A 22,588-nucleotide genomic window follows, 5' to 3' on the forward strand; every position below is an offset into this window, starting at 1 on the left:
TTCACATAGAATAATTATTCTCAGAACTCTGCTTCATAACTAATTATCTTTAATATCTCAAAGTTCCAGAACTTTGTGCAATTCCCTCTACTGATACAAGTTACAACTTCTCTACATCTTGTAACAGTCTTTAAGCGCTGACAAGGTCAAAAAAATTTCTGATTCTGGAGCCTCAGATTTATGGAGACTGGTCTGAAAATTGCTGGGCCCATGTTTTCTTTGTGGCAAGATCTGCAAAATCTTGACTGGTATGGCTTTTAAGGACCCAGAGTCACTTTTATGTGATGAAGAATCAGAGAATTTAGTTAGCCAATTATAAAATCCTGGAAGACAGAAGCTTCTGACTTTAGCAAGAAATGTTAAAGCTGGAGAAGAGGATATTAAATTTATTTCCATTCCTATACATGCAAAATCTTTGAAAATAAATGGATATAACTTATTCAAGGTTTTAATTTCAACACTTATAAAGTTTCTTCTGTACTTTGCAAGGTATTAGGTAAAATAGGAAGTTTAGAATGAAAGTAGTCCCTGCTGTTATGGAACCTTAGGATGCAGATCCCAAAAATATTAAATTGAACCAGAAGTGAATGTTCAACAACATATTGGTGAGGACACAGAAATGGGAGACATCAAGAATGCTACTGCAATTTAATGTTAATAAAATAAAACTTGTTAGCATAAAAAATGTCAAAACGAGAGTGAAGAATCATTGTGATGATGAACATACATAGACGAACATAGAGACAGCGGGGATTTTAAAGATCTTCCAGTCCAAACCTCTTATTTAACTTTTTAACTTCCTGCCAAAGAGAAGAGAGAAGCACAAGCTACCTTACATAAATAATTTATTAGCACATGGAACACAGAAAGCATAAATAATTCATTCAAAGCCTTACAATGGCTAATTACTTTAACAAACAACCTGTAACTTACTGATTACATACTTCTTTAAAATATAATGTAATCTTAGCAGTCACAGAAAAAAGTTCCACATGCTGAATTATCACATTTCATTTACAACCCGATAAAAAAAAATTGGGTAGTGGAGACTCATTGACTGATCACTGAGTATCAATGCTGTAAACCCTCTAAATTCAGGAATAAGACAACTGGAAGTGAATCTGTCCCTGGTCAATTCTAATTCACTGGGGGATTAATTTTTGTCACTTTGAGGGAATTTTCATGAGGACTTAAAAAAACCAGGTTCATTCTATATTCTTGTAAAGTTAGGTCATAGTCTATCTATATATAATAATACCTTTATGATTATTTGTCTAGATCATGTCAGTTTTGAAAAAAAAACTGAGCAGTAGATTTGATGGCAGAAACAACACAGCACCTGTTAGTAGCAATTACATCAATCTCTCACATAAAAAAAAATCCAGTAGATATTAAAAATCTGAACTGAAATATACATCAGCAACACAAATCTGGATTTTTTATGTAGACTTTCTAAAAATACCACTCTGCTGGTTTCTAACCCTAAATGACAATGCCACAAAGTAATGTGATTTTCTTTCCTTTTTATATTTGTCAGGAGAAGTGCACAAAAAATTTTCTTAAGGATGCCTTTTACCAGACAGTATAAAAAACCCAACGCTTTAAGGATGTAAAGGTAAATTAAAAGAATAAGAGTGCAAACTTTCGATGTTGGCACAACTGAAAATAAAATTCTCCATAAGCCAAATATGTCCAGATAATGCATCCACTTAAAAGTTTTTTGTAAACATTAAAATATTTCTCCTGACTGAAAATATCTTAATTACTGGCATATCAAAGGGTAGTGGAAGATTAATTCTGTCTATAGGACAGAACTCGTTACAGTAAAACAAATAAAAATCCAAAAAAAAGCAAAAAGCAAACTGCAAAAATTGTGAGCTTAAGATAAATATACCCACTGGGTAATCTGAAGCTTATAAAGCGCCTTGAGCGCATCAAGTAGAAAGGCACTATATAAATGTAAGTTATCTGAAATAATCATTTACGAATGAACAATCTGTTTTAGTATTTATTTTTAAATACAGAATTTGAAAATATCAACTTACAACAAAAGTGATCTTCCTTTTTAAATAATCCAGGTGAAATCTGTATCTCCTTACTGGAAGTCTATTGATACCTTGGACTATTAATTGAATTTTCTTTCAAGTTTTAAATTAAATATCCACACAGCATTTCCAGTCCATAAAGTGTTGGTGTGGGGAAATTAAGCATGTTACAAGTAGATTTTGCATAGTGACAAGATTGTGTGATTTGCTTCAAAAGAATGACTTCCAAATGGTGCTTTTTTCGTCAAAATTAATGGAATTACGAGTATATTTTGTGATTGTTCATGATGCACTCCTGTACAAGTCAGATTTTTAAAACTGTCCACTTTAACCCAGCATTAAGACATCAAATTGAACAACAATGAAAAGGGAATTTAAGGCTGTCCTCCCATGCTCTTTGCATTAAGGTTACTCAAAGCACGTGCCAGGAACCTCAATTATTCATGCACACACAGATACTGACAAAGGCACATTCTGAAGAGAGCTCCTCACTGACATCATCTCACGGATCAGTGAACTTCTTTGACTGATTATTGCCTCTCTTTTAAAAACATATTTAAGTGCTATTTTTTCATTGAGAGTTTTTCATAATGTTTTAGGAAAATAGATGAAAGTACTAGTCAATAACTGTAGAATACTACAGCTGGGAGGGACCTTGGAGTTTCATCTTGTTCAACACCTCCACTTTATAGATGTGGAAACTGAGGCTCAGAGAGGTTAAGTGACTTGCCTTAAGTCACACAGCTAGTTTGTGGCAAAGGCAGGGCTAGAATCCAGGATCTCCTGACAAATCTTAGGAAGAAAAGTAATGCATGTATATGACACTTTATGACTTTAAATGAACATACGTTTTGGGGGCAGAAAACTTTATATAAATAGCCTGAGAACACAGATGATTGGAAAACTGAATGGGAACTTTGTGCTACATATATATGGATTACTACTTTCAATTTTTTGAAACATAAATCTCTTTTAAAAAATCAAGAAAGAGTAGTAAATCCATTATTATTTGTTCATTTCTTGGGAAAAGTGAAATTTTAAGTATCTGAATGACACTCTTCTTGTAACAGGTCAAGAAAAGTAAAATAGCCAGTAAAATTTATTTTAAAATGCACACACACGTTCAGCTTTAATAGAACTAAAATACAATCCAAATGGGGGAAAAAAAACTATTTGATCCCAAAGTACCAATATGGAATGATTTCATATAGATATGTGGAATTTATGTAAGGTGAAGATTTAAATCCTGAAATAAAAATAATTTTAAAAGCCCTGATTATAATGGAATTTCTGACATAATTTAACCTATAGAAATGCTACTTATCCCTGCTAGAGTTTCACAGTATCTGGCCTATTTGATGTTAATATTTGTTGAAATCACTGGCACAGAGTGCCGTTTCAGCAGTTCATATTCCATAGCCAAAAATCTGTCATGCACCATCAAGTGTGACAAGAGAAACACCAAAAAGCTTTGTCTGATTGAAACTGATGGTTAAATTTTTATGAAAAATAAAGTTGTAAGTGCTTAGCAGTGACCGACAGTTGGTAGAAATATTGGCAGCCTCCTTTCCAAAGATAAATAAGTAAATCAAGAGATCTATGAGAAACATTCAAATATTTTGGCAATGCAGAAGATGTAAATGTCCATGAAAATCCATGAGACGCTTCCAAAAATACTCAGTTACTTGACAATCCAAACTTTACTCTTTGCTTAAAGAAGAAAAATCAAAATTCAACAAACATAGCCAGTGGCAATCCAAGAGTGGCCTCTATTTATAGAGTCATTTCAACGATTAATTTCTGTGGGGTTTTCTTTTGGGTTTTTCTTCATATGACTCTCCATACTCATTAACTCTGCTCTTATCCACAGGATAAAGCCTGAAATAAGACAGTTTTAACAGAATTATTCTTTCCCATATGGCATTTTAAGTTATAATTATTATTATCAAGAAGGGGGAGGGGGAAGAACAGCAGAAGGTTACACTTAATTCATTTCCCAATATCTTGTAATTGACTACATAACTCATCTACCATTAAGCAGTACAAGCTAAACAGTGTGAACACAATAAAAATGTGAAATTTCAGAGACTTGGCTGCCAATGAATCCAGGAACCTGAAGTGATAATACAATTGTTTTTGTTTAAGTCTACTTTTTTAACAATCAAAATTTAAGTCTCTTACTCTTCTATTAAAAAAACACAAAAAAAACCCTCTCTGAAAGATAGCTATTCAAAGGAAGGAGAGGAGTGAATACAGGAAAAGGGAGAAAGAAGGGGGAATGAGTCCACCTTGGTCAGCAGACAGGGAACCATGAATTCATTTTTCAGCAGTTGGGAAAAAAACAAAAATTCTACAATCTTTACTTATGGAGACTTATCAGTTATTAAAAATTAACAAGCCATAAACTGATGAGGTCTGTTTCAGAATTCAAACAACAAATTCAAATGTAAGTCAGTAGGAGAACCAAACTAAATTATGCTCCTCTTTTGTCTCCCATTAATACTGCAGAGAAATCTAAGCCTCCTAAAAGAACCTCCCTCCTCAAGCCTTCTACCTCATCCTCCCCATGCTCATCCTTAACTCATACTTTACTACTAAAAGACTATCTACTAGGAGCTCCCCTCTTCTCTACTCTCAAAACTCTTAGACATAACACCCTCCCCCTTCTCCTTTAATCCAATGTCTAAGGAAGAGGTGAGGCTTCTCCTTGTTAAGTTCAACTCCTTTATAAAATACTTTTGGATCCCCCTCTGTCTTTTCCTGAAGATTGCTCCTACAATCATCTTCTGCCCCCACCTCTCATCTTCAGTTTCTCCTTATTTACTAATTCCTTCCTTGTTGCCTACCAATATATGTCCAAGTCTCTCTCAATCTTAAAAACCCTTTCTTCTCTAGACTCTACCATTCCCTCCTCCCTTTCAAGTTACTGCCTTTTCTCTTTCCTCCCCTTTTCACCCAAACTCCTGGAAAAGCTATTTACATTTGTTGCCTTTACTTCAAGTTCTCTCACTCTCTTCTCAATCCTTTGCAAGCTGGCTTCTGACTTCACCACCCAACTGAACCTGATCATGCCCAAGTGTCCAATGATCTAGTAATTACTGAATCTGATGGTCTTTTTCTCAGTCTTCATCACATATTGACCTCTCTCCTGTATCCAACTTTGCTGATCACCCTCTCCTCTGATCACCACTCATCTCTGGATTTTGTGTGATTGCTTTTGATTCACCTACCTTTACCAACTTTCTCAGGATCCTTTAAAAAAAATTTTATCACCCCTATAACACTCCTAAGGTTCCATCCTGAACCCACTTCTCTCTATACATTCTTACACTTACTTGGTGACCTCACTAGCTCCCTTCCACAGGTTCAATGATCACTTCTATGTATGTGATTCCGAGACCTATGTGTCCATTCTTTGTTCCCTCTTGAGTTCCATGTGAAGCTCTCCAACTGCCTACTGGACGTTTGAGATTCTGTCCCCCATGCATGTATCGCCTTCTCTCCTCATCTCTGCCTCTTAGAATCTTTAGTTCAAGAATCATCTTTGCCAAGAAGCCTTTTCTTCTCCCTCCAGTGTGCTAGTGCCCCCACCCTAAGTTAACTTGTATTTTTTAAGAAAATGTTTTTATGTGTACATTTTCATTTATGTCTCTGTATTCCAACTGACTGGCACACAAGTGCTCAGTAAGTCTTGCTACCTGATTATAGTCTTTGGAATATAATCTGCAGTCAGTTGGAAAAGATTCTCTTGGACTGGGCCATTGAAATTATGCTGAAGGATACAAGAAGTACCTGGTATAAGTCTTTCCTTGTAGAACACATGAAGATTAACTCAATTGTAGCATATCAGAGTGCTTTGATTTTTATAATCAGCACTATGACCTAAACAGAAAACCCTAGAATGAAGGGTAGTCAGGCTATAAAAACGAATGTCATTTTTATTACCACAGCTTCACTTAAGAATATCCAACTACCTTTTCTCTAATTCTGTGCTTGTAAAACAATCTTCTAATTTGTGATTTGGTCTCATGTGGACTAACCCTCCAGGTGGCAGTGTCCTATTCAAATGACAAGTAGTAGTTACCCTGATAACTCCCATTAAAAGATAATAATTTGGAAATCTAATAGTTCATTTTTTAAAAATTAGCTTCCTTAGAATAGAGATGGTTTCCCTAGAGTGGGACAACCTCAAGTGAACTAATAACACCAAATTTCTAAACCTGTAAAACTGAAGACCAGCACCTGGGTCTATGGTACCTTTCACTAGGGTACAAAAATCTCTTTGAGTCCTAGCATGCACAGAGTCTACACCACAATTTTAATGGAAACATTCTATAAAACAAAATAGAGGTAGGAATGATATTTCTAAATCTGGTATACTTATTTTCAGTCAAACTGCTAGTGACTTAGGAAATAAACTAAAGAATCTACATATGAGACTAGTGCTTGCAAATGCTCATTTTTCAAGTGAAAAATGAAATATTTTCAAATGAAGTTATGCCCAAGGTCTCATAAACATACAACAGCACATTAAAAGCAAGGGATGGGAACATAAAAGTAAAGAGGGAAAAACTCACCATCTTTGGTAAAGGTAAACAAGAAATACCACATCATCCCTAAAACATGCCAGCCTATGTGATGTTGGCATAGTGATGATAAAAGCAAAGATATCATCAATGAATGTATTAAAAGCCTGCAAAAGTAGAAGGAAATATAGGTTAATAAATATTTAATATCATATTCATTTCTGTAACCTGAGTGAATACGATTGAGTAATAATTAAGGGGAATATTCAGTGGCTTAGTTGAGTAGAAATAGAAACAAATACCTCATACAGCAGAAAATGAGCAATGACAACTGCATCTTCTAACCCCTTAACACTTCCTTGTACACTTCTGTTATTCTTCTATAGTATAAAATATTCTCACTTGTTTTATTTAAGAGGAAAAATTGTTTTGTCACACTAAAACCCTGATTGAATGCAAGAATAGAAAAATCCTCTTGTCACTGTCTAAAAGTTAAATAAAAAGGAAAAATGCGCTCTATAGACTAAAATATTAATGAAGCATAGGTCAAGTTTTATCCAACTAAATTCTAAAAGGTACCTCTATCTTTGGCCCATCAGCAGCAATTTCCTAGTTAAGTTTAGTTCTCATTACTGTACAAAAAGACTAAACCTAACAATGATGGATATTTCCCTCAGTCCATGAGATTACATCCCAAAGTGACCAACTAGCAAATGTATATGATATGCTCTTGTTTTCTATAACCAATACTACTTAACCCAAGAGAAGACTGGAACAATCCAAATCACTCAGTAGTTTGCAGAGGGTGTTCAAAAAGTAGTTTAATGAAAACAATAGGTCACAAGTAATCATTTGTAAGGTTTTCACCAAAGACATCAACAAAGTTGTAATCTACTTAATGAGCTCACGGAAAAAGTCATTGCACTGCCACTGAAAAGTACATCTGGAAATCCAAAAGCAGTAGGTACTAAGTTGCCTCATTGTTCCTTTCACAATAAGTCTACTTTATGTATTATAACATAATATTATCATAAACAATGTAATATACAAAATATATAATGTGGTATATAATAAATATATAATTCAACTTTATGTTGACAAGTCACTGTCAAAGTATAGAAAAAGCTGTCCCTCCTCAATGAAATAAGTTAACTTATTATCACTATACACTGCAGATTTCTTTCACTATCTTTTTTATGAAGAGAAGAAATCATTCTCTAGGACACAAGGAACTATTACTGTGCTCACCACTGAACAGAATGAATGGAAACAGATCTAGGTAATACTGTGCATTCCTATAAGAGCAGATCATCATAGGACTTTTAAAAATCCAAAGAATGATACTACGGGTACAGTCAAATAAACCACCATTTTCCTCCATAGCTATAAAACTTAAGGTACTTCTTGTTCTAAAATTGGGGAGCATTGTATTTGAACTAATAAGTCAAAGTCTTACTTATATCCTTTCCTTCATGGGATTTAACATGATTAATCATGGTAATAAACTATCTGAGTATATCACTTCATTATTTGGATTTCTGATTTGTGTATTTTAAAGGAAAAAAAGATTCCAAAAATACTTTCCTAAAAGAGATTGGCCATGTATTTCAAAATCAGAAGAATTTGTAAGATATCCATATTGTCTATTTATTTTCTGTTTGAAAGCTTTTCATGTATATTTGGTATCATGTGGTTATAAATCAAGGTAATGCTCTACAACCACTAGAATTGGATGATGGTTTATAAGTTATAACAGGGAATTTCTTTAAAAAAAAACAAACAGTTGTCTTAAAAAATTTACCACTATATAACAAATTGGCAACATAAAATTTGAAGTTATATAGCAGATGATCCACTGGCCTTGGAACATACTTGAGAATTACATCTTTCAGTCATACTTAATCTTGCTTAACACTGAAAGACAGTTATGGCTGATATATCAGCATAAAGTCTTTTAAAAATAAAAAACTTTCACTCTCTCTCCTTTCTTTGCAAATGTGGCTGAGTGTGGGTATGGAACTCTGCCAAAGACTTCTGCCAAAGAATGTCTTCATTTAGGTTTGATGAGCTGTTTTTCTTTATTTTTCTTTTATTATAAAGGCTCTCTAAGGAGGGGAAAGGAGAGAGATAAATTTGGAAATGAAGTGGATGTAGAAACAAACACTATTAATACATTAAAAAAAGAAATAACACCTTTACTTACTTTGTATGTAAATGCCTTCCAAGGTAAATGTGCAACAGATTTCATCTAGAATAAAAAGTCACAAAGATTATGGTTGGATCAGCATACAGAGAAAGGAGAATTATAAAATGGGGGAAAAAACAACAGAAAACAGAAAACAGCATTTGGGAGGTTCTGCTTCTGGGAGTAAAGATGGCGGAATAAGAAGTAAGTTGCTCTCACCCTCCCTTATTGACCTTTGAAAGCCAAGAAAATATCACCCTAGGAAAAATTCTAGAATAGGTAAGCCAGTAAAAAGATGGGGTGCAGTAGTCTTGTAGCCCAGAAAGCTTGGGGGATTAAGAGAAAAGGCCTCTCTTGCTCTGGGGGAGGGGAAGGAGTATAGGACAAGAGGGGTCCCAGCAAGTCAGTGTGGCAAGTTCCACTTTAGCAAACCAGGGTAAGATCCTGAGCCCCAAGATGGTGAATCAGGCAAGTGCCAACACCAGGACCCCCAAGTGCCTCAGCACAGGCAGGGGAATCAGTAGATATCAGCTTGGAAAACCACCACATGTGCTGGCATTCTCCAAGCCACCAAACCTCCCAGTGCTTTAGCATTATTCCAGGAAGCACAATTCCAGGAGGCACAGCTATAGGTTGGCAGACATCCTTCAGGAGCCAAACACTCAAGTGCAAAGCCTGGGTGAGCAGGCATCCCCCAGGTACCAGACTTCCCTCCTTCACTGTGAGAGCTCAGTGTTGCTGAGCCTCCAACTACCAGCACCTGCGGCCCCAGCACACAAAGCCAGTGACCAGGTCCTGGGATCCCAGCACAAGAAGCCTGGATCAGTGCCCCAAGCATTCCAGCAGGAGAACTCAACTTTAAAAATCAGGAAAAAGGCAAACACCATGAGCAAGATGCAGAAATGGACAATGACCACAGACTCTTATTATGGGGACAGGGAAGATCAAGGCACAAATTCAGAAGAGGACAATATTGTTAATATACCCACATCCAAAACCTCAAAGGGGAATATGAACTGGTCTCAAGCCCAAAAAGTCTTCTTGGAAGAGCTCAAGAAGTATTTTAAAAGTCAAATAAGAGAGGTAGAAGAAAAACTGGGAAAGGAAATGAGAAGTATACAAAAGTCAATAGTTTGGAAAAGGAAGGACAAAAATTGATTAGAAAATACACATTTTAAAAATACAATCAGGCAAATGGAAAAAAGCACATTGAAGGAAACAACTCCTTAAAAAGTAGAATTGGCCATATGGAAAAGGAGGCACAAAATATAACAGAAGAAAACAATTTGTTAAAAAGTAGAAGTGGGCAAGTGAAAGCTAATGACTCTATGATATATTAAGAATCAGTCAAACAGAAACAGAAGAAAATGTAGAATACCTCAAAGATCCAGGAGAGACAATTTTAAAATTATTGGTCTACCAGAAAAACATGAGAAAAAGAGCCTGAACAGCGTCTTTCAGGAAATCATCAAGTAAAACTGCCCTGAGGTCCTAAAACCAGAAGGTAAAATTGTCATTGAAAGAATCTTCCTGAAAGAGATCCCAAATTGAAAATGCCAAGTAATACTGTAACCAAATTCCAAAATTACCAGATCAATGCAAAAATACTGCAAGCTACTAGAAAGAAACAATTTAAATATCATGGAAATACAGTCAGGTTTATGCAGGACCTTCTAAGTTCTACATTAAAAGATCAGAGGATACGGAATATGATATTTCATATGGCAAAGGAGCTTGGATTACAAGCAAGAACCAACTGCCCAGCGAAAGTGAGAATAATCTTTCTGAGGAGATGGACATTCAATGAAACAGGGGCCTTCCAAACCTTCCTGATGGAAAGACCAGAGCTCAACAGAAAATTTGATATTCAAATACAAGACACAAGAGAAACATAAAAGGGTGACCAGGAAAGAAAAGAAAAAAAAATATTATTAAGGCCAAACTATTTACATTCCTACAAGGGAAGATGAGACTTGTAACTCTTGAGAACAGTATTGTTATTATGACATTTAAAAGTGGTATACAGAGACAGAGGGTGTGGGCATGAGCCGCTTTGATGTGATGACAAAAAAAGTGGTGAAAAGGGATTATATTGGAGAAGAGGGAAGGAGGAGGCAGACAAGGTTAAATCACATTTCATGAAAAGGCACAAAAACCTGTTACAATAGAGAGAAAGAAGGGATGAAAATGAACATTATTTGAACCTTACTCTCATCAGATTTGGCTCAAAGAGGGAATAACATAATCAGTCAGGTATAGAAATCGAACTTACCCTATAGGAAGCAGGAGGAGAAAAGGGAAAGAAAAGGGAGGGGGTTGATAGAAGGGAGGGAAAAAGTAGTAAGGGTAAATGGGAAGAAAAGGGAGGGGGCTGATAGACTGAGGGAGGTGGTAGTTGAAAGAAAAACTCTAGTGAGGAGGGAAAGGAAGAAAGGAGAGAGAAAAGCATAAACGGGGAAAACAGGATGGAGAGAAAGACACAAATAGTAATCATTTGGGGGATGGGATGAACTCTCCCATAAAACATGAATAGCAAAGAAAGAAATGAATAGCAACAAGTATGATTAAGAATCATAATCCTACAATATGTTGTTTACAAAAAATACAACTGGAGCAGAGGGATAGACATAGAGTAAAGGTAAAAGGCTGGAGCAGAGTATATTATACTTCAGCTGAAGTTAAAAAAAAAGGCAGGGGTAGCAATCCTGATTTCAGACAAAGCAAAAGCAAAAATAGATCTAATTAAAAGAGATAAGGAAGGAAACTACATCTTACTAAAAGGTACCATAGACAATGAAGTTATATTACTAAACATATATGCACCAAGTGGTAGAACATCCAAATTCTTAGAGAAGTTAAGTTAGTTACAGGAAGAAATAAATAACAAAACTATACTAGTGGGAAACCTCAACCTCCCCCTCTCAGAATTAGTTAATTTAACCACAAAATAAACAAGAAAGAAGTTAAGGAGATGAATGGAATTTTAGAAAAGTTAGATATGGTTGATCTCTGGAGAAAACTGAATGGGGATACAAAGGAATATACCTTTTTCTCAGAGGTACGTAGCACCTACATAAAAACTGACTATGTATTTAGGACACAAAAACCTCACAATCCAAATTAGCATTTGGTCTCTAGACTATCCCTTGGGTTATCAATATCCTGTTCCATCTGCAAGTTCCTCCAAGGCTGGGATTATGCCTTAGACCCTTTGTGATCCTCCTTCACCAAACACACTACAGGCACTTGATAAATATTTGATTGGTACTAAGCCTTACACATGATTACTTGGTGTACGGGTAAGGAGGGAGATCATTTAAAAAATTCTTTAAGGAAGCTTTTGGATAAGAAACTTTCATTCAAAGACCCCAGTTATTAGCCTTGATACCCGTCAAGGAGGTGTATTTCCATTCTGCAGATGAAGTAAGTAAAGGCCAGGAGCAACTGGCAAAAGAATCAAAAAGGGAAACCTCTTAATTTTAATCTCTGGCCCAGGACTCTGCACATAGCACACGCTGCTTAATAAATGTTTGCTAAACTGAACAGAAGCCTCCTGGCCCAATAGCAAAGGCTTGGTACAGAGACAAGTCTAGAGCGGCCCATTGTCCTGTACTCTCAATCTCTCTCCTGGTGTCACTTCACTCTCTTGTTCTGTTATTAAGTTGATTTTTGTGGTGGTGGCAAAGAACTGGACACTAAAGAGGTGTCAGGTATCTAAGAGTATGACTGAACAAATGATTTTATATAAATGCAATGAAATACTTTTGTGCAATAAGAAATAAAGAGGTACTTTCAGAAAAACTTGTGTAGACTTGTGTGAACTGATAGAGTGAACTGAGTACAACCAGAAGAATAATCTAAACAACCAACATCATAAAGCCAAACGACTTTTGAAAGATATAAGAACTCTATCAACCCAATGACCAACCAAAGTGTCAGAGGACTGATAATCTATGTTATCTACCTCCTGATAGAGAGGTGTTGAACAAATGAGGTATATAGATTGAACATATGAATGTGGGAATTACTTTTCATGATTATGTATATTTATAACAAGGGTTTTGTTTTTCAAAGGGGAGGACGTGAAAGGGAAAGAAAACAGATGTGTGTTCATTGGAACTACATAATTAAAATTTTGTATAAAAAACAAAAATCCCAGAAAACTGGAGACTATCTGAATAAAAACATGCTAGTATCTTACCTTATAATTCACAAACAGCTGGGGCAACATAAACAGAAAACCAAAGGCATATACTCCTAAAGGAGAAAATACAGACACTTGATGAAGTCTGTCAAGTAGTCAACAGAGGCATACAGTGGCACAGGTCATAGAAAACCGAACCTGGTGTCAGGCAGACATTGGTTTCACTCCTGCGTCTAAGCCATACTAATTATGTGACATGGCAAGACACTTAGACTTTTAGTGTCCTGGTTAACTTTCTAAGTCTGAGCTGCAAAGTGGTTTCTGATTTTAACTGAGGAGAAAGTTTCTTACACCAATGAAATCAAAGGTCCCATGAGAACAAATGACAAAAAAAATATTTATTTCTTTAAATAAAAGGTAGTACGTTCATCTATGATATCTACCAGAACATAGAATATACCAGTGTAGTACTAACAGAAGGTCTAAAATATATACTTCTGCCTTAAAGTGTACTGACTAGTAGATTTAACAAGGTGTACCTGGTGTAAAACTGTAATTTTTTGCTATTCAAAATAACCTGTATAGATTAGCTGTTGATTATGCAACATGAGCTACCATTTTATGTAACTGAAATTTTATGGATTTTTCTCCTAAATTTTTCCAGGAAAAAAAAAAGACAAGACCAAATACTTAAACCTTAGTTTTAATTATATATCTGATTATTTTGCAAAATTACTGTTTTTGCAAAAATACTCAACATGATTCCCTTTTTTTCTTCACTCTCCACACAGGGATATCACACCCTTACCTGCATTAATCTCTGAAATTTTTTTTTTCAGCTTAAAGACCAGTCTTAACCTCAAATCACTCCAACATTAGGTCCCAGACCAAGCCCTGCTTGGTCACTGTTTTGTAAATAACAATTATTTCTCTTTGGGCCAGATATCCTGAGGGTCTTCCCCTCCCAGATTTTTTTTTTTGGAAGAAGCCATTCTCTGCCTCACTTCTTATTAAGCATTAATCTCTGAAAGGGTGCTGCCTCAGTCAAACCGAGATCTGTTAAAGGCCTTAGCTTGAAAAGGCCAAGGTCCCCAAATGCATCCTGGGCCATCTCCAGTTGTCCTCATCTATATATTACCATTGGATCCAGATGGCTCCAGAGGAGGAAGTGAGGCTAGTGACTTTCCACAGCCCTCCCTCACTTAAATCCAATTCACTTGCATGTCATGGCATCACCTCCCTGATGTCATGGTCCTCTTCAAGAATGAAGGACAAATAGCGACATGACAAAGATTTATTGCATCTTCTCAAGTGTCTTATTTATGCCAAGAGTAACTTGATATAATGAAACCAGCTCTAGCAAAAGGAATCAGATGATAGAGAGCTATTCCACTTCTATTTTAGAGAGTGCAGTAGCATCAACACTTTCTGTAACTTCCTTCAACTCTAGTTACTGGGAATACATCTTAGAGCAGACAGTTGCAGATAAATATGAGATAATACCTGAAAATTCTTCCTTTTGATAGCTCAGAAAGCAGAGCCTAGATATAAAAGGTTTTATGGCTAGGAAGAAAGGTTCTTAGTTGAGGATTAAAATCCTGGGAAGAACTTTCCAACACAAAGTTAGATAGGTATGTTAGTCTATTTGAAAAAAATACATCAGATGAAAAAGATTAGGAATAAATGTTGTGACATTAAGAAATAATATAGATAATAGATAATAAATAATATATAGATAATAAGAAAGATACTATTCATATACTTCAGGGATTTCTTGTCTTCAATTTTGTGATAAAACATTTTCTTTAAAAAAGATGTTCAAAGCTTGCTTGTATACGTTACATACATTTTTGGCATACATAGGACGTAGAAATTATGCTACAAATGTATAGGTCTTTAAACTATGGTCCATTATGATCAGTCACAAGAAAAGCATATGCCCTTGTAACTGGAATGCCTACTCATGAAACACTGTCCCCTGGTGACTGCACATCCACATTTGGCTGTACACCAATCTAGTGGCTGTAGCGGTGGTTCTGAAAAAGTTGGACCCTTTTGGGAACCGAATTCACAAAATTCATTTCAAGAGGTGACATATTTTGTACACTTTATCACCCCAAATCTGGTCAAATAAAAATAAGATCACTCAATAAAGAATATACAATAAAAATGTTGAAAGACTCACCATTAACAAAGCTGTTGATTAACCAAGAATACCAGCTTAAAAAACAAACAGAAAAATTAGTTTATTATGAACATTATTTCATTTAGTGCTTATTATATAACATTCTTTTTAGATTCAAAGAAAATGGCCATAAGTAATGTAGCAGAAGTACCCTTGTTGGTAGAGGCTATGGTGTACAAAGAAGATTGCTGGGAAATATTCAATATATAATAAAAACTTAGGAAGTATGACAAATATTGGATAGTACAATGAACTTAATGGACAAAAAATTTACTCTGTAAAACCTTCAAGGAACAAGGGCTAATCTGGCTTTTCTTTTCAATGTTTATTCAAACTTCTGATTTCACTGAACTTATCTTTCCCTACTGGTCCCCTTTCACACTAGTGAGGCAGTGAGGTGGCACAGTAGGGTGGGACATAAAGGCAGGAAGACTTCAGTTCAAATTCAGCTTTAGACACTTATTAAATACATGACCTGGGACAAATCATTTAATTTCTTTTATGCCTCAGTTTCCTACTCTGTAAAAAAAAAAAAAAGAGATAAAACTGCACCTAAAAATCCCAGCACCTAGTTTCCCTTGTTGTGAATGAGACATCTGTAAGGTTCTTTGCAAACCTCAGAATGCTATATAAATTCTAGCTGTTGTTACTTAGGTCTATCTACACTACATATGAGAGGATAGGATCCTGAAATTAGACTAAAAATGTTTCCTTTCTAGGTAATATTGCCTAAATTCCAATGCCTTTTTTTTTTTTTAATCACTGAACTCTTCTTATTAATTCTTGGAACTGGTTTAGATCTTAGAGTGTTCTGCATCATGATAGGCATAATGATGCTTTGTTTACTTGACAATAACTTCACTGTCCTCCAAATTAATTAACTTCTTTTAAACACCAGATAGATCTTGTCAATCTTGGCTTAGGTATATTACAATGGTAGGTCTAGGATCTTTAGAACACAAACCGTAGCTCTTAACTACTAGTTTTCAGGATTACTTAATAAAATTCTTCTCAAGATAACTCTCTACTGGGCTGATTGCCCAGTTATCCACACAGAACTAGTTATCCTGGCTTTCTCTGTTGTTGCTCTTGTCACAAGCATCCAATTAGAAAATGTGTAAGTGATTAACAAAACCAGTATGTCTAACACCAGGCAATTTTACTACCTATTAAGTAGCACTGGTACAAAGTTTGAAGGACAAAAGATAATAAGTTGACTAAAATGAAATGCCTGAATTAGCTATAGTTCTGGCAATCCTATACATCATGCTTGCGTGTACCTGATTAATTTCACATATGATTTTAACATAGTTCTGTTAAACTTGGCCTCAGTCAAAAGGCTACACCCAAGGATTTAGAAGGCCACAGGTTCCTCACTCCTGGTTTAGACAAAATAACCTAAATTTAATTTTGTGCGTCACTGAATTATATGTAGAGAGGAGCAGTTAATATCAAGAGCTCATTACAGTATTCATCACTGTCAAGTAGATGAAACTACGTATGAAGAACATTTCCTTGTTAATAACTATGTTCATTTAATCTTTGGGTATCCCTAGGTCAACTAATAAGGAAAAATACTATTACTGATGAACGCACAGTGGTGGTTTTAAATTCACAACTCTCTCTTTATATGCCAATTTACTATTGCTCTTGCTTAAGAAAAATGCTAATAGTCATCATACCACCTAGTCAGTAGCTCAAAAACAATTTTCTCCTGATCTTATCACCAATATTAAATGTGATCCTTTAAGGAATCTTACCTTTTATATTTGACATTTAGGAGTGAATAAGCTGCACCTCCAATACATAGAGGGTACAGTAAATAAGATAAATATTTCATGGCCTGGAAAGGAATGGAAAACTCTGGTCAGTGTAGAGTTCAAAAAATGAAACTACTTGAAGTATGAAATATGAACTATTTCATATAGCTAATAGAAATTGTGCCTAAGGAGGAAAGAATCCAATCCATGGCAAAATAGAAAAAAAAAAAATGAACAGACATCTGGAATTACATTTTCCCAAAGAAAAAGAGGGTATATAATTTAGTTTAATCACTAGATATATTTATACTGCAGATTGAATTGTTCATTATAATTCCAAGTAAACCTGAAATGAGAACTAAGGTTCACTAACCACAAAGGGAAAAACAAAAATATTTCTGTTTAGCCAAAAGTGCCATTTAATTACTCAAAATGCATAATCACAACTACCCAACAACAACTACCAAAAGACAAAATAGTTCTATAAACATTGGGATCATTTTTCTATGGATTACTCTGCCAATATGTCATAGTAATTGTTTTTCCATTTCAGCATAGGATTAGAAAATATATAAACCTACATAATCTAAACTATGACTTTTGATTATACGATTTCAATGAAAAAGACTGGAATGGGTAAGAGAGATTATGGAATCTCCCTGAGAGATTTTTAAAATGAGAAAATCTCTCATCTGTCAAGAATAATATATAGACAGATGGTTTTGCCTTTAAGGCACTGGTAAACTCTAGATGATCTGCCAATGTTCCACTCACCCTAAAACTCAAACAAACTGCTATAAGAACAAAAGAGTGAGGTTCCTTGTCTGTGATGTTATGTGTAACCACGTAAGCAGAAAAAGTTTCCAAAGTGTATTTATTAGTCAGCATTTTTAACATGGATATTAAAATTGTTTTTAAATTATCGTTATTTATTAAAATATTCCTCTCCTTAACACTCTCCTAAAAAAACCTTTCAGATCAGTGTCATCATATTACTGATAAAATACCTTGATTGAATGTGCACTAATAGTCTCATTATAAGACATTACCTTACCTGAGTATCATACTCTTCAGTTTTCCTTTCAGATTCATTGTAAGCTCCAAACTGTTTTAATTTTTCAAAAAAAATTATAATTAGTTCATCTATGGAATAATTATGAAGTCTAGTTACAAATCTCAAAATCCCAGTGACGTTTAATGGTAGGAAAAACCCTACAGTTTTCACAAAACTGTTTATATTAAATTTCCTACTGTATACATTGAGACAACTCACTAAAAGATTATCAAAAGATAACTAAAGAATAATTTTGAATAACATATCTTTACAGTTTATAGGATATTATACTCCATCCACTATTCTAAAATTTAAGCACAATCTATTATAACACATTCAGGTATATATTATCCTAGATGTGGCTTTTCTAAGTTGGAAGTTAAAGATAACATACAAATTATATTTTACTATGTGTTAGACAATCCTTAGGCTTAACAGTTACTTTTAATTCTGAGAAATAACTATTTTTGTTTATTGTATATACATAAGCCAATGAAAATGGCAAAATGTATGGTAAATTATTATAAAATGAAAAAGTAATATTATTATATTCTACTTTTAAATGAAACTAGTATAATAAAATTAATGTTTAAATACATTCTCAAAGTTCCAAATCCTGGAAAACTCAATTGCGGACTGAGGATAAAGCCAACATTCTATTTCCTAGAAAAACTCTCATTACCTCAAGTTGATCCTTTATAGGAGACATAGATGGAACTATCAAGCTAGATTTATCATTTCCCATTTTTCTATAATCCTCCCTAGAGCTAGTAAAAATTCTATGGAGAAGTGTTTGTCTCCCTTCCTGCTTTCTTTCTGGGAACTGGCTGTCCTTTTAAGTGTAGGCTCTCCAAACAACACAGACATACTGAGTAATGTTAAAATCTACAGGTATGAGATGTGGCATTAAAGCAAGACTCCATTACAACCTGTGTTCTTTTAATATTTATTTGGTTCCTTGGTTTCAAACTTCAAATCATGTTAATATAGTAGGTAAAATACCAGTTTGAACATATCACTTTCTTGCAAAAAAAAAAAAAAAATCTTCAATAGATTCCTATTGCCTATACTTAGATGAAATTCAAACTTTTTTCACCTGGTTTTTGCCTAATCTGGCCTCAATCTAACCTTCCAGTCTTATTCCCCACTAGTCCCTTATGTGAATCCTCCATTATGAACAAGATGGTCTGTAACTGCTGCTTGCATTTTCATTTTTTTTACATCTTTGTGCACACAAGCCTCTTCTTTGCTGTTTATCTAGAATCTAGTAACACATGGAATGAATACTGAAGGGGTACTGTCCCAGGCGGTGAGAGAGGTACAAAGATAAATGGGACATGGCCCTGGCCCTTATGAAGCTTAAAGACTAACAGAAAAGAATAAGATTTACATAAATATAATTTAAAATAGATTGGTATGCACAAATCATAGTACAAACTGCTATGAGGCTGGGGATGGGGGACTTTGGCCTTCTCTTGCCACCTATTCAAATCTACTTATTTAAATTCCATTATATATAGTACAGTCCATACATGTACGATGCATGTATGTATACATATACATATATACACATTATGTATATATTTCATAATATATATATGAAACAGTACAAATAGTCTCATTATTCAAATTTGTACTACATATTTCCACTGGGATGGGAAAAAAACACCATATTTTACACAATTATAACTCTGAATAGCGTGAATTCAAAGACATGAGGCCACTTTGCAAAATTCATTATTTGCAATAATTGGGACCAAGCTATACCTCTCCATGAAGCTTTCCCCTCTCTTCTATTACAGACATTATCTTTCTCTTCCCTCCACTATTAGTGACTTGTCTGAACTATGCTTATAGCACTCATCCATGTTTTAGACTTCATTTATCTGTGAACATGGTTTTCTTCCCCCGCCCCCCGCTTCTGTAAAGTAACCTCCTTGAGGATGGAAACTAATATTTTTCTAAAAATATCGCCTACAGTACTATGGTGCCCCCCAAGAGAAGGTTTTCAATATTTTTTTTTATGATAAACTGACCAATTTAAGAAATAAAACTTATTGCTCCTCTCCTCCTTCATCTAAAGTCAGGGAAAAAGTAAATTAAATCAATATTTTTTACTCTGTATGAACTGAATAAAAAGTTTGTCACTTGCTCTCTAGATCAGTAAATAGTTAATTTCAAGTTTGTAAATCTATGTATGTGTATGCATGCATATATGTGTGTGTGCATATACATATAGACAGATACACACACGTATAAATAATTACACACATATCATATAAAAATGCTCTGCCACATGTATTTCATCAAAATCTTCAACTTTACCTGGAATGTGGGTCTTAGGCCTTTCCACTGAACAGTCATTTTCAATGCCTTTTTCACTTTCCAAAGCTAAGGGGAAAATGCCAACATTTACTTTTTTAAACCAAGAACAAAAATAACACCAAAACTAAGCAACATTTAAACAAAGACATCAACACATGGTCTCTGTGGCATCTGACATCACTGTAATCCCCTCCCCTAGAAGATGTCACCCCTTGGTCTCCATGGCATCACACTTTTCTATTTTGTTCCCTCCAGATTTCTTGGTCTCTTTTCTTAGCTGGCTCCTTTTTCTCCTCTCACCTCCTCACTACGGATATCTGTCCAAAGGCCCCTTTCTTTTCTCTTTCTATTATCACTCTCTCTAATAACTCATTCTTTCACATTACTTCAACATTCCCTTCTAGGCTGATGATTCCCAAATATCTATCTCCAGATGTGACCTCTCTTACTTATGCTCCTATTCCCTATTTCCAACTGGACTTTCCACAGCCAACTGAAGCTCAATCTCTTTATTTCCATTACCAGCTCAAACTCCATATGCCCCCAACTAAGTTTTGATCATATACTTCCTAAATTCACGTAGATCCAAAGTTCTCACTATTATTAATTTATTCCTGAACTTAATATTAACAATAACTTGGATTTATGTAGCACTTTAATATTTATTAAGCACTGATATATATACATATGTATCTCCTAACTTTTGATTCTCAGTGGAAACACCATTCTTCTTAGACTTTTATGTCAGAGACTCTAGAGTTATCTTTCATTCTCTCTTCTTCATTTTCTATATGTAATTAGGCAAGATGTTTTTATACAACTCTCCCCTGGTTTCATCCCCTTCCTCTCCCATCCCTACTGCCACTACCGTAGGTAGGCCCTTATCACCTGCTCTATTATTACAACTGTCTTCAAAATGGCCTAACTCCAGTCTGTCTCTCATAGCCCTAACTATACAGGACTAATCTTTCCAAAACACTCCTTTCATGTTTTCATGCTTAAGAATTTATCACAATTACTTATGCATCTATGGCATCAACATTCTAAACTCTTTAACCAGACTCTCAAAGTTTTACATTATTTTCCCTTCCTTACTCCTAATTCACACATGTTTCCCAACAGTATTTCAATAGGATCTCTACACTACAAGTTAGGCTGCCTAGTTCCACTGTCCAGACATGACAACTTGAGTTCTGTTTCTGTTTGCTGTTAAAGTTGGTACTATAATATCTTATTATATACTGTTGAACATGATCTCTAATTGTTTTGTATACAATAGTCTTATCTCCCCATTAAGATCATAAACTCCTAGAAGGTAGGAAAAATATCTCAAACAGATTTTGAAACTGAATATTTGCAATGATACGTTTCCAGATCCAGAAAACATAAAATCTTGATGTGATCTCTAATTTTCTGGTGTAAAATACCAGTTTTTCTCCTTTCAGGGATTTATTTTGTAAGGGGCTCTATATTCAGATCAATATTATACCTCTTTTGTACCATGTCTAAATATAGTACTTGGTTAACAGCAGTCAATTAATAAGTATATGTTGACTGGTGATTATATTTACATGACCAGAGACTACAAAAGATAGAGATCTTTCAGACATGAATAGATCCTTCCTATTGCTGGTTCATTTAACAGTGAAAACTTTGAGACTATTTTTTCCCTTCTTCAAGGTACCATGAAAATTGTTAGTACATACTTAATTTCTAAGATTTTTTTAGTTGATAGTATCATTCGTGATTGCAAAATAATATTATCAAAATATGTTAGAGCTCACAAAAACATTTATTGAATACCTTAATGCACAAAGTAAAAATTAAGTTAGCAAAATTTTATTTCACAATTAAAATTATATAGCATTGTCCTCTAGTAGCTACTGAGAGAAACTCACTTCTATTATTGCTCCAATGCCTGCTGGAATCAGCACCAATAAACTTGTTTGCTCATCCAAAAGGAAAAGAAATATCACCACAGTACTGAAGCATCGCCAGAGCACTGTAGAAACAACCACACATTAATTTTTTGTAAGAATGGTAAAGACGATCATAGAGTAATTTCATTTCTGAGCCTCATATTCTGCAATTCTATTTTCAGAGCCTTGAACTGCTTATATTATCCTTGAAGTCAAACCACAACTGATTTTTAGGAAAGACCAAACCTTTCTATTTACAAACTAAGGGAGGGAAAACTAAGAGATAGTTCACAAGCAATTTAATTTCTCATCCAATTAAAAAAAAAATGTAGCACAGAAATTTATCACATGCATAAAGCAAAATGAAAATATACCACGCCCATGAAAAGAGAACAAAAATGACGTGATAAAAATAACACGCATATGTAGAACTTTTTCTTTACAA

At 34.7% G+C, this 22,588-nt stretch overlaps 1 protein-coding gene across 1 annotated transcript in view; it reads right to left on the minus strand.

Moving 5' to 3' along the window:
• Positions 1 to 1,994: 1,994 nt before the first annotated feature.
• Positions 1,995 to 22,588, minus strand: part of CLPTM1L (CLPTM1 like) — a 38,130-nt gene continuing 17,536 nt past the window's right edge. Inside the window, exons 9-17 of the mRNA XM_072605362.1 lie at positions 22,123 to 22,226; positions 20,225 to 20,290; positions 17,900 to 17,950; positions 16,846 to 16,928; positions 15,086 to 15,120; positions 12,958 to 13,013; positions 8,775 to 8,819; positions 6,623 to 6,738; positions 1,995 to 3,923 (exon numbers count right to left, since the gene is read on the minus strand). Of these exons, the coding sequence (XP_072461463.1) occupies positions 3,839 to 3,923; positions 6,623 to 6,738; positions 8,775 to 8,819; positions 12,958 to 13,013; positions 15,086 to 15,120; positions 16,846 to 16,928; positions 17,900 to 17,950; positions 20,225 to 20,290; positions 22,123 to 22,226 (641 nt within the window). The 3' untranslated portion in view covers positions 1,995 to 3,838. The remainder of the gene's footprint in view (positions 3,924 to 6,622; positions 6,739 to 8,774; positions 8,820 to 12,957; positions 13,014 to 15,085; positions 15,121 to 16,845; positions 16,929 to 17,899; positions 17,951 to 20,224; positions 20,291 to 22,122; positions 22,227 to 22,588) is intronic.

This window comes from Notamacropus eugenii, chromosome 4 (genome assembly GCF_028372415.1).
Source record: "Notamacropus eugenii isolate mMacEug1 chromosome 4, mMacEug1.pri_v2, whole genome shotgun sequence".
NCBI lineage: Eukaryota > Metazoa > Chordata > Mammalia > Diprotodontia > Macropodidae > Notamacropus > Notamacropus eugenii.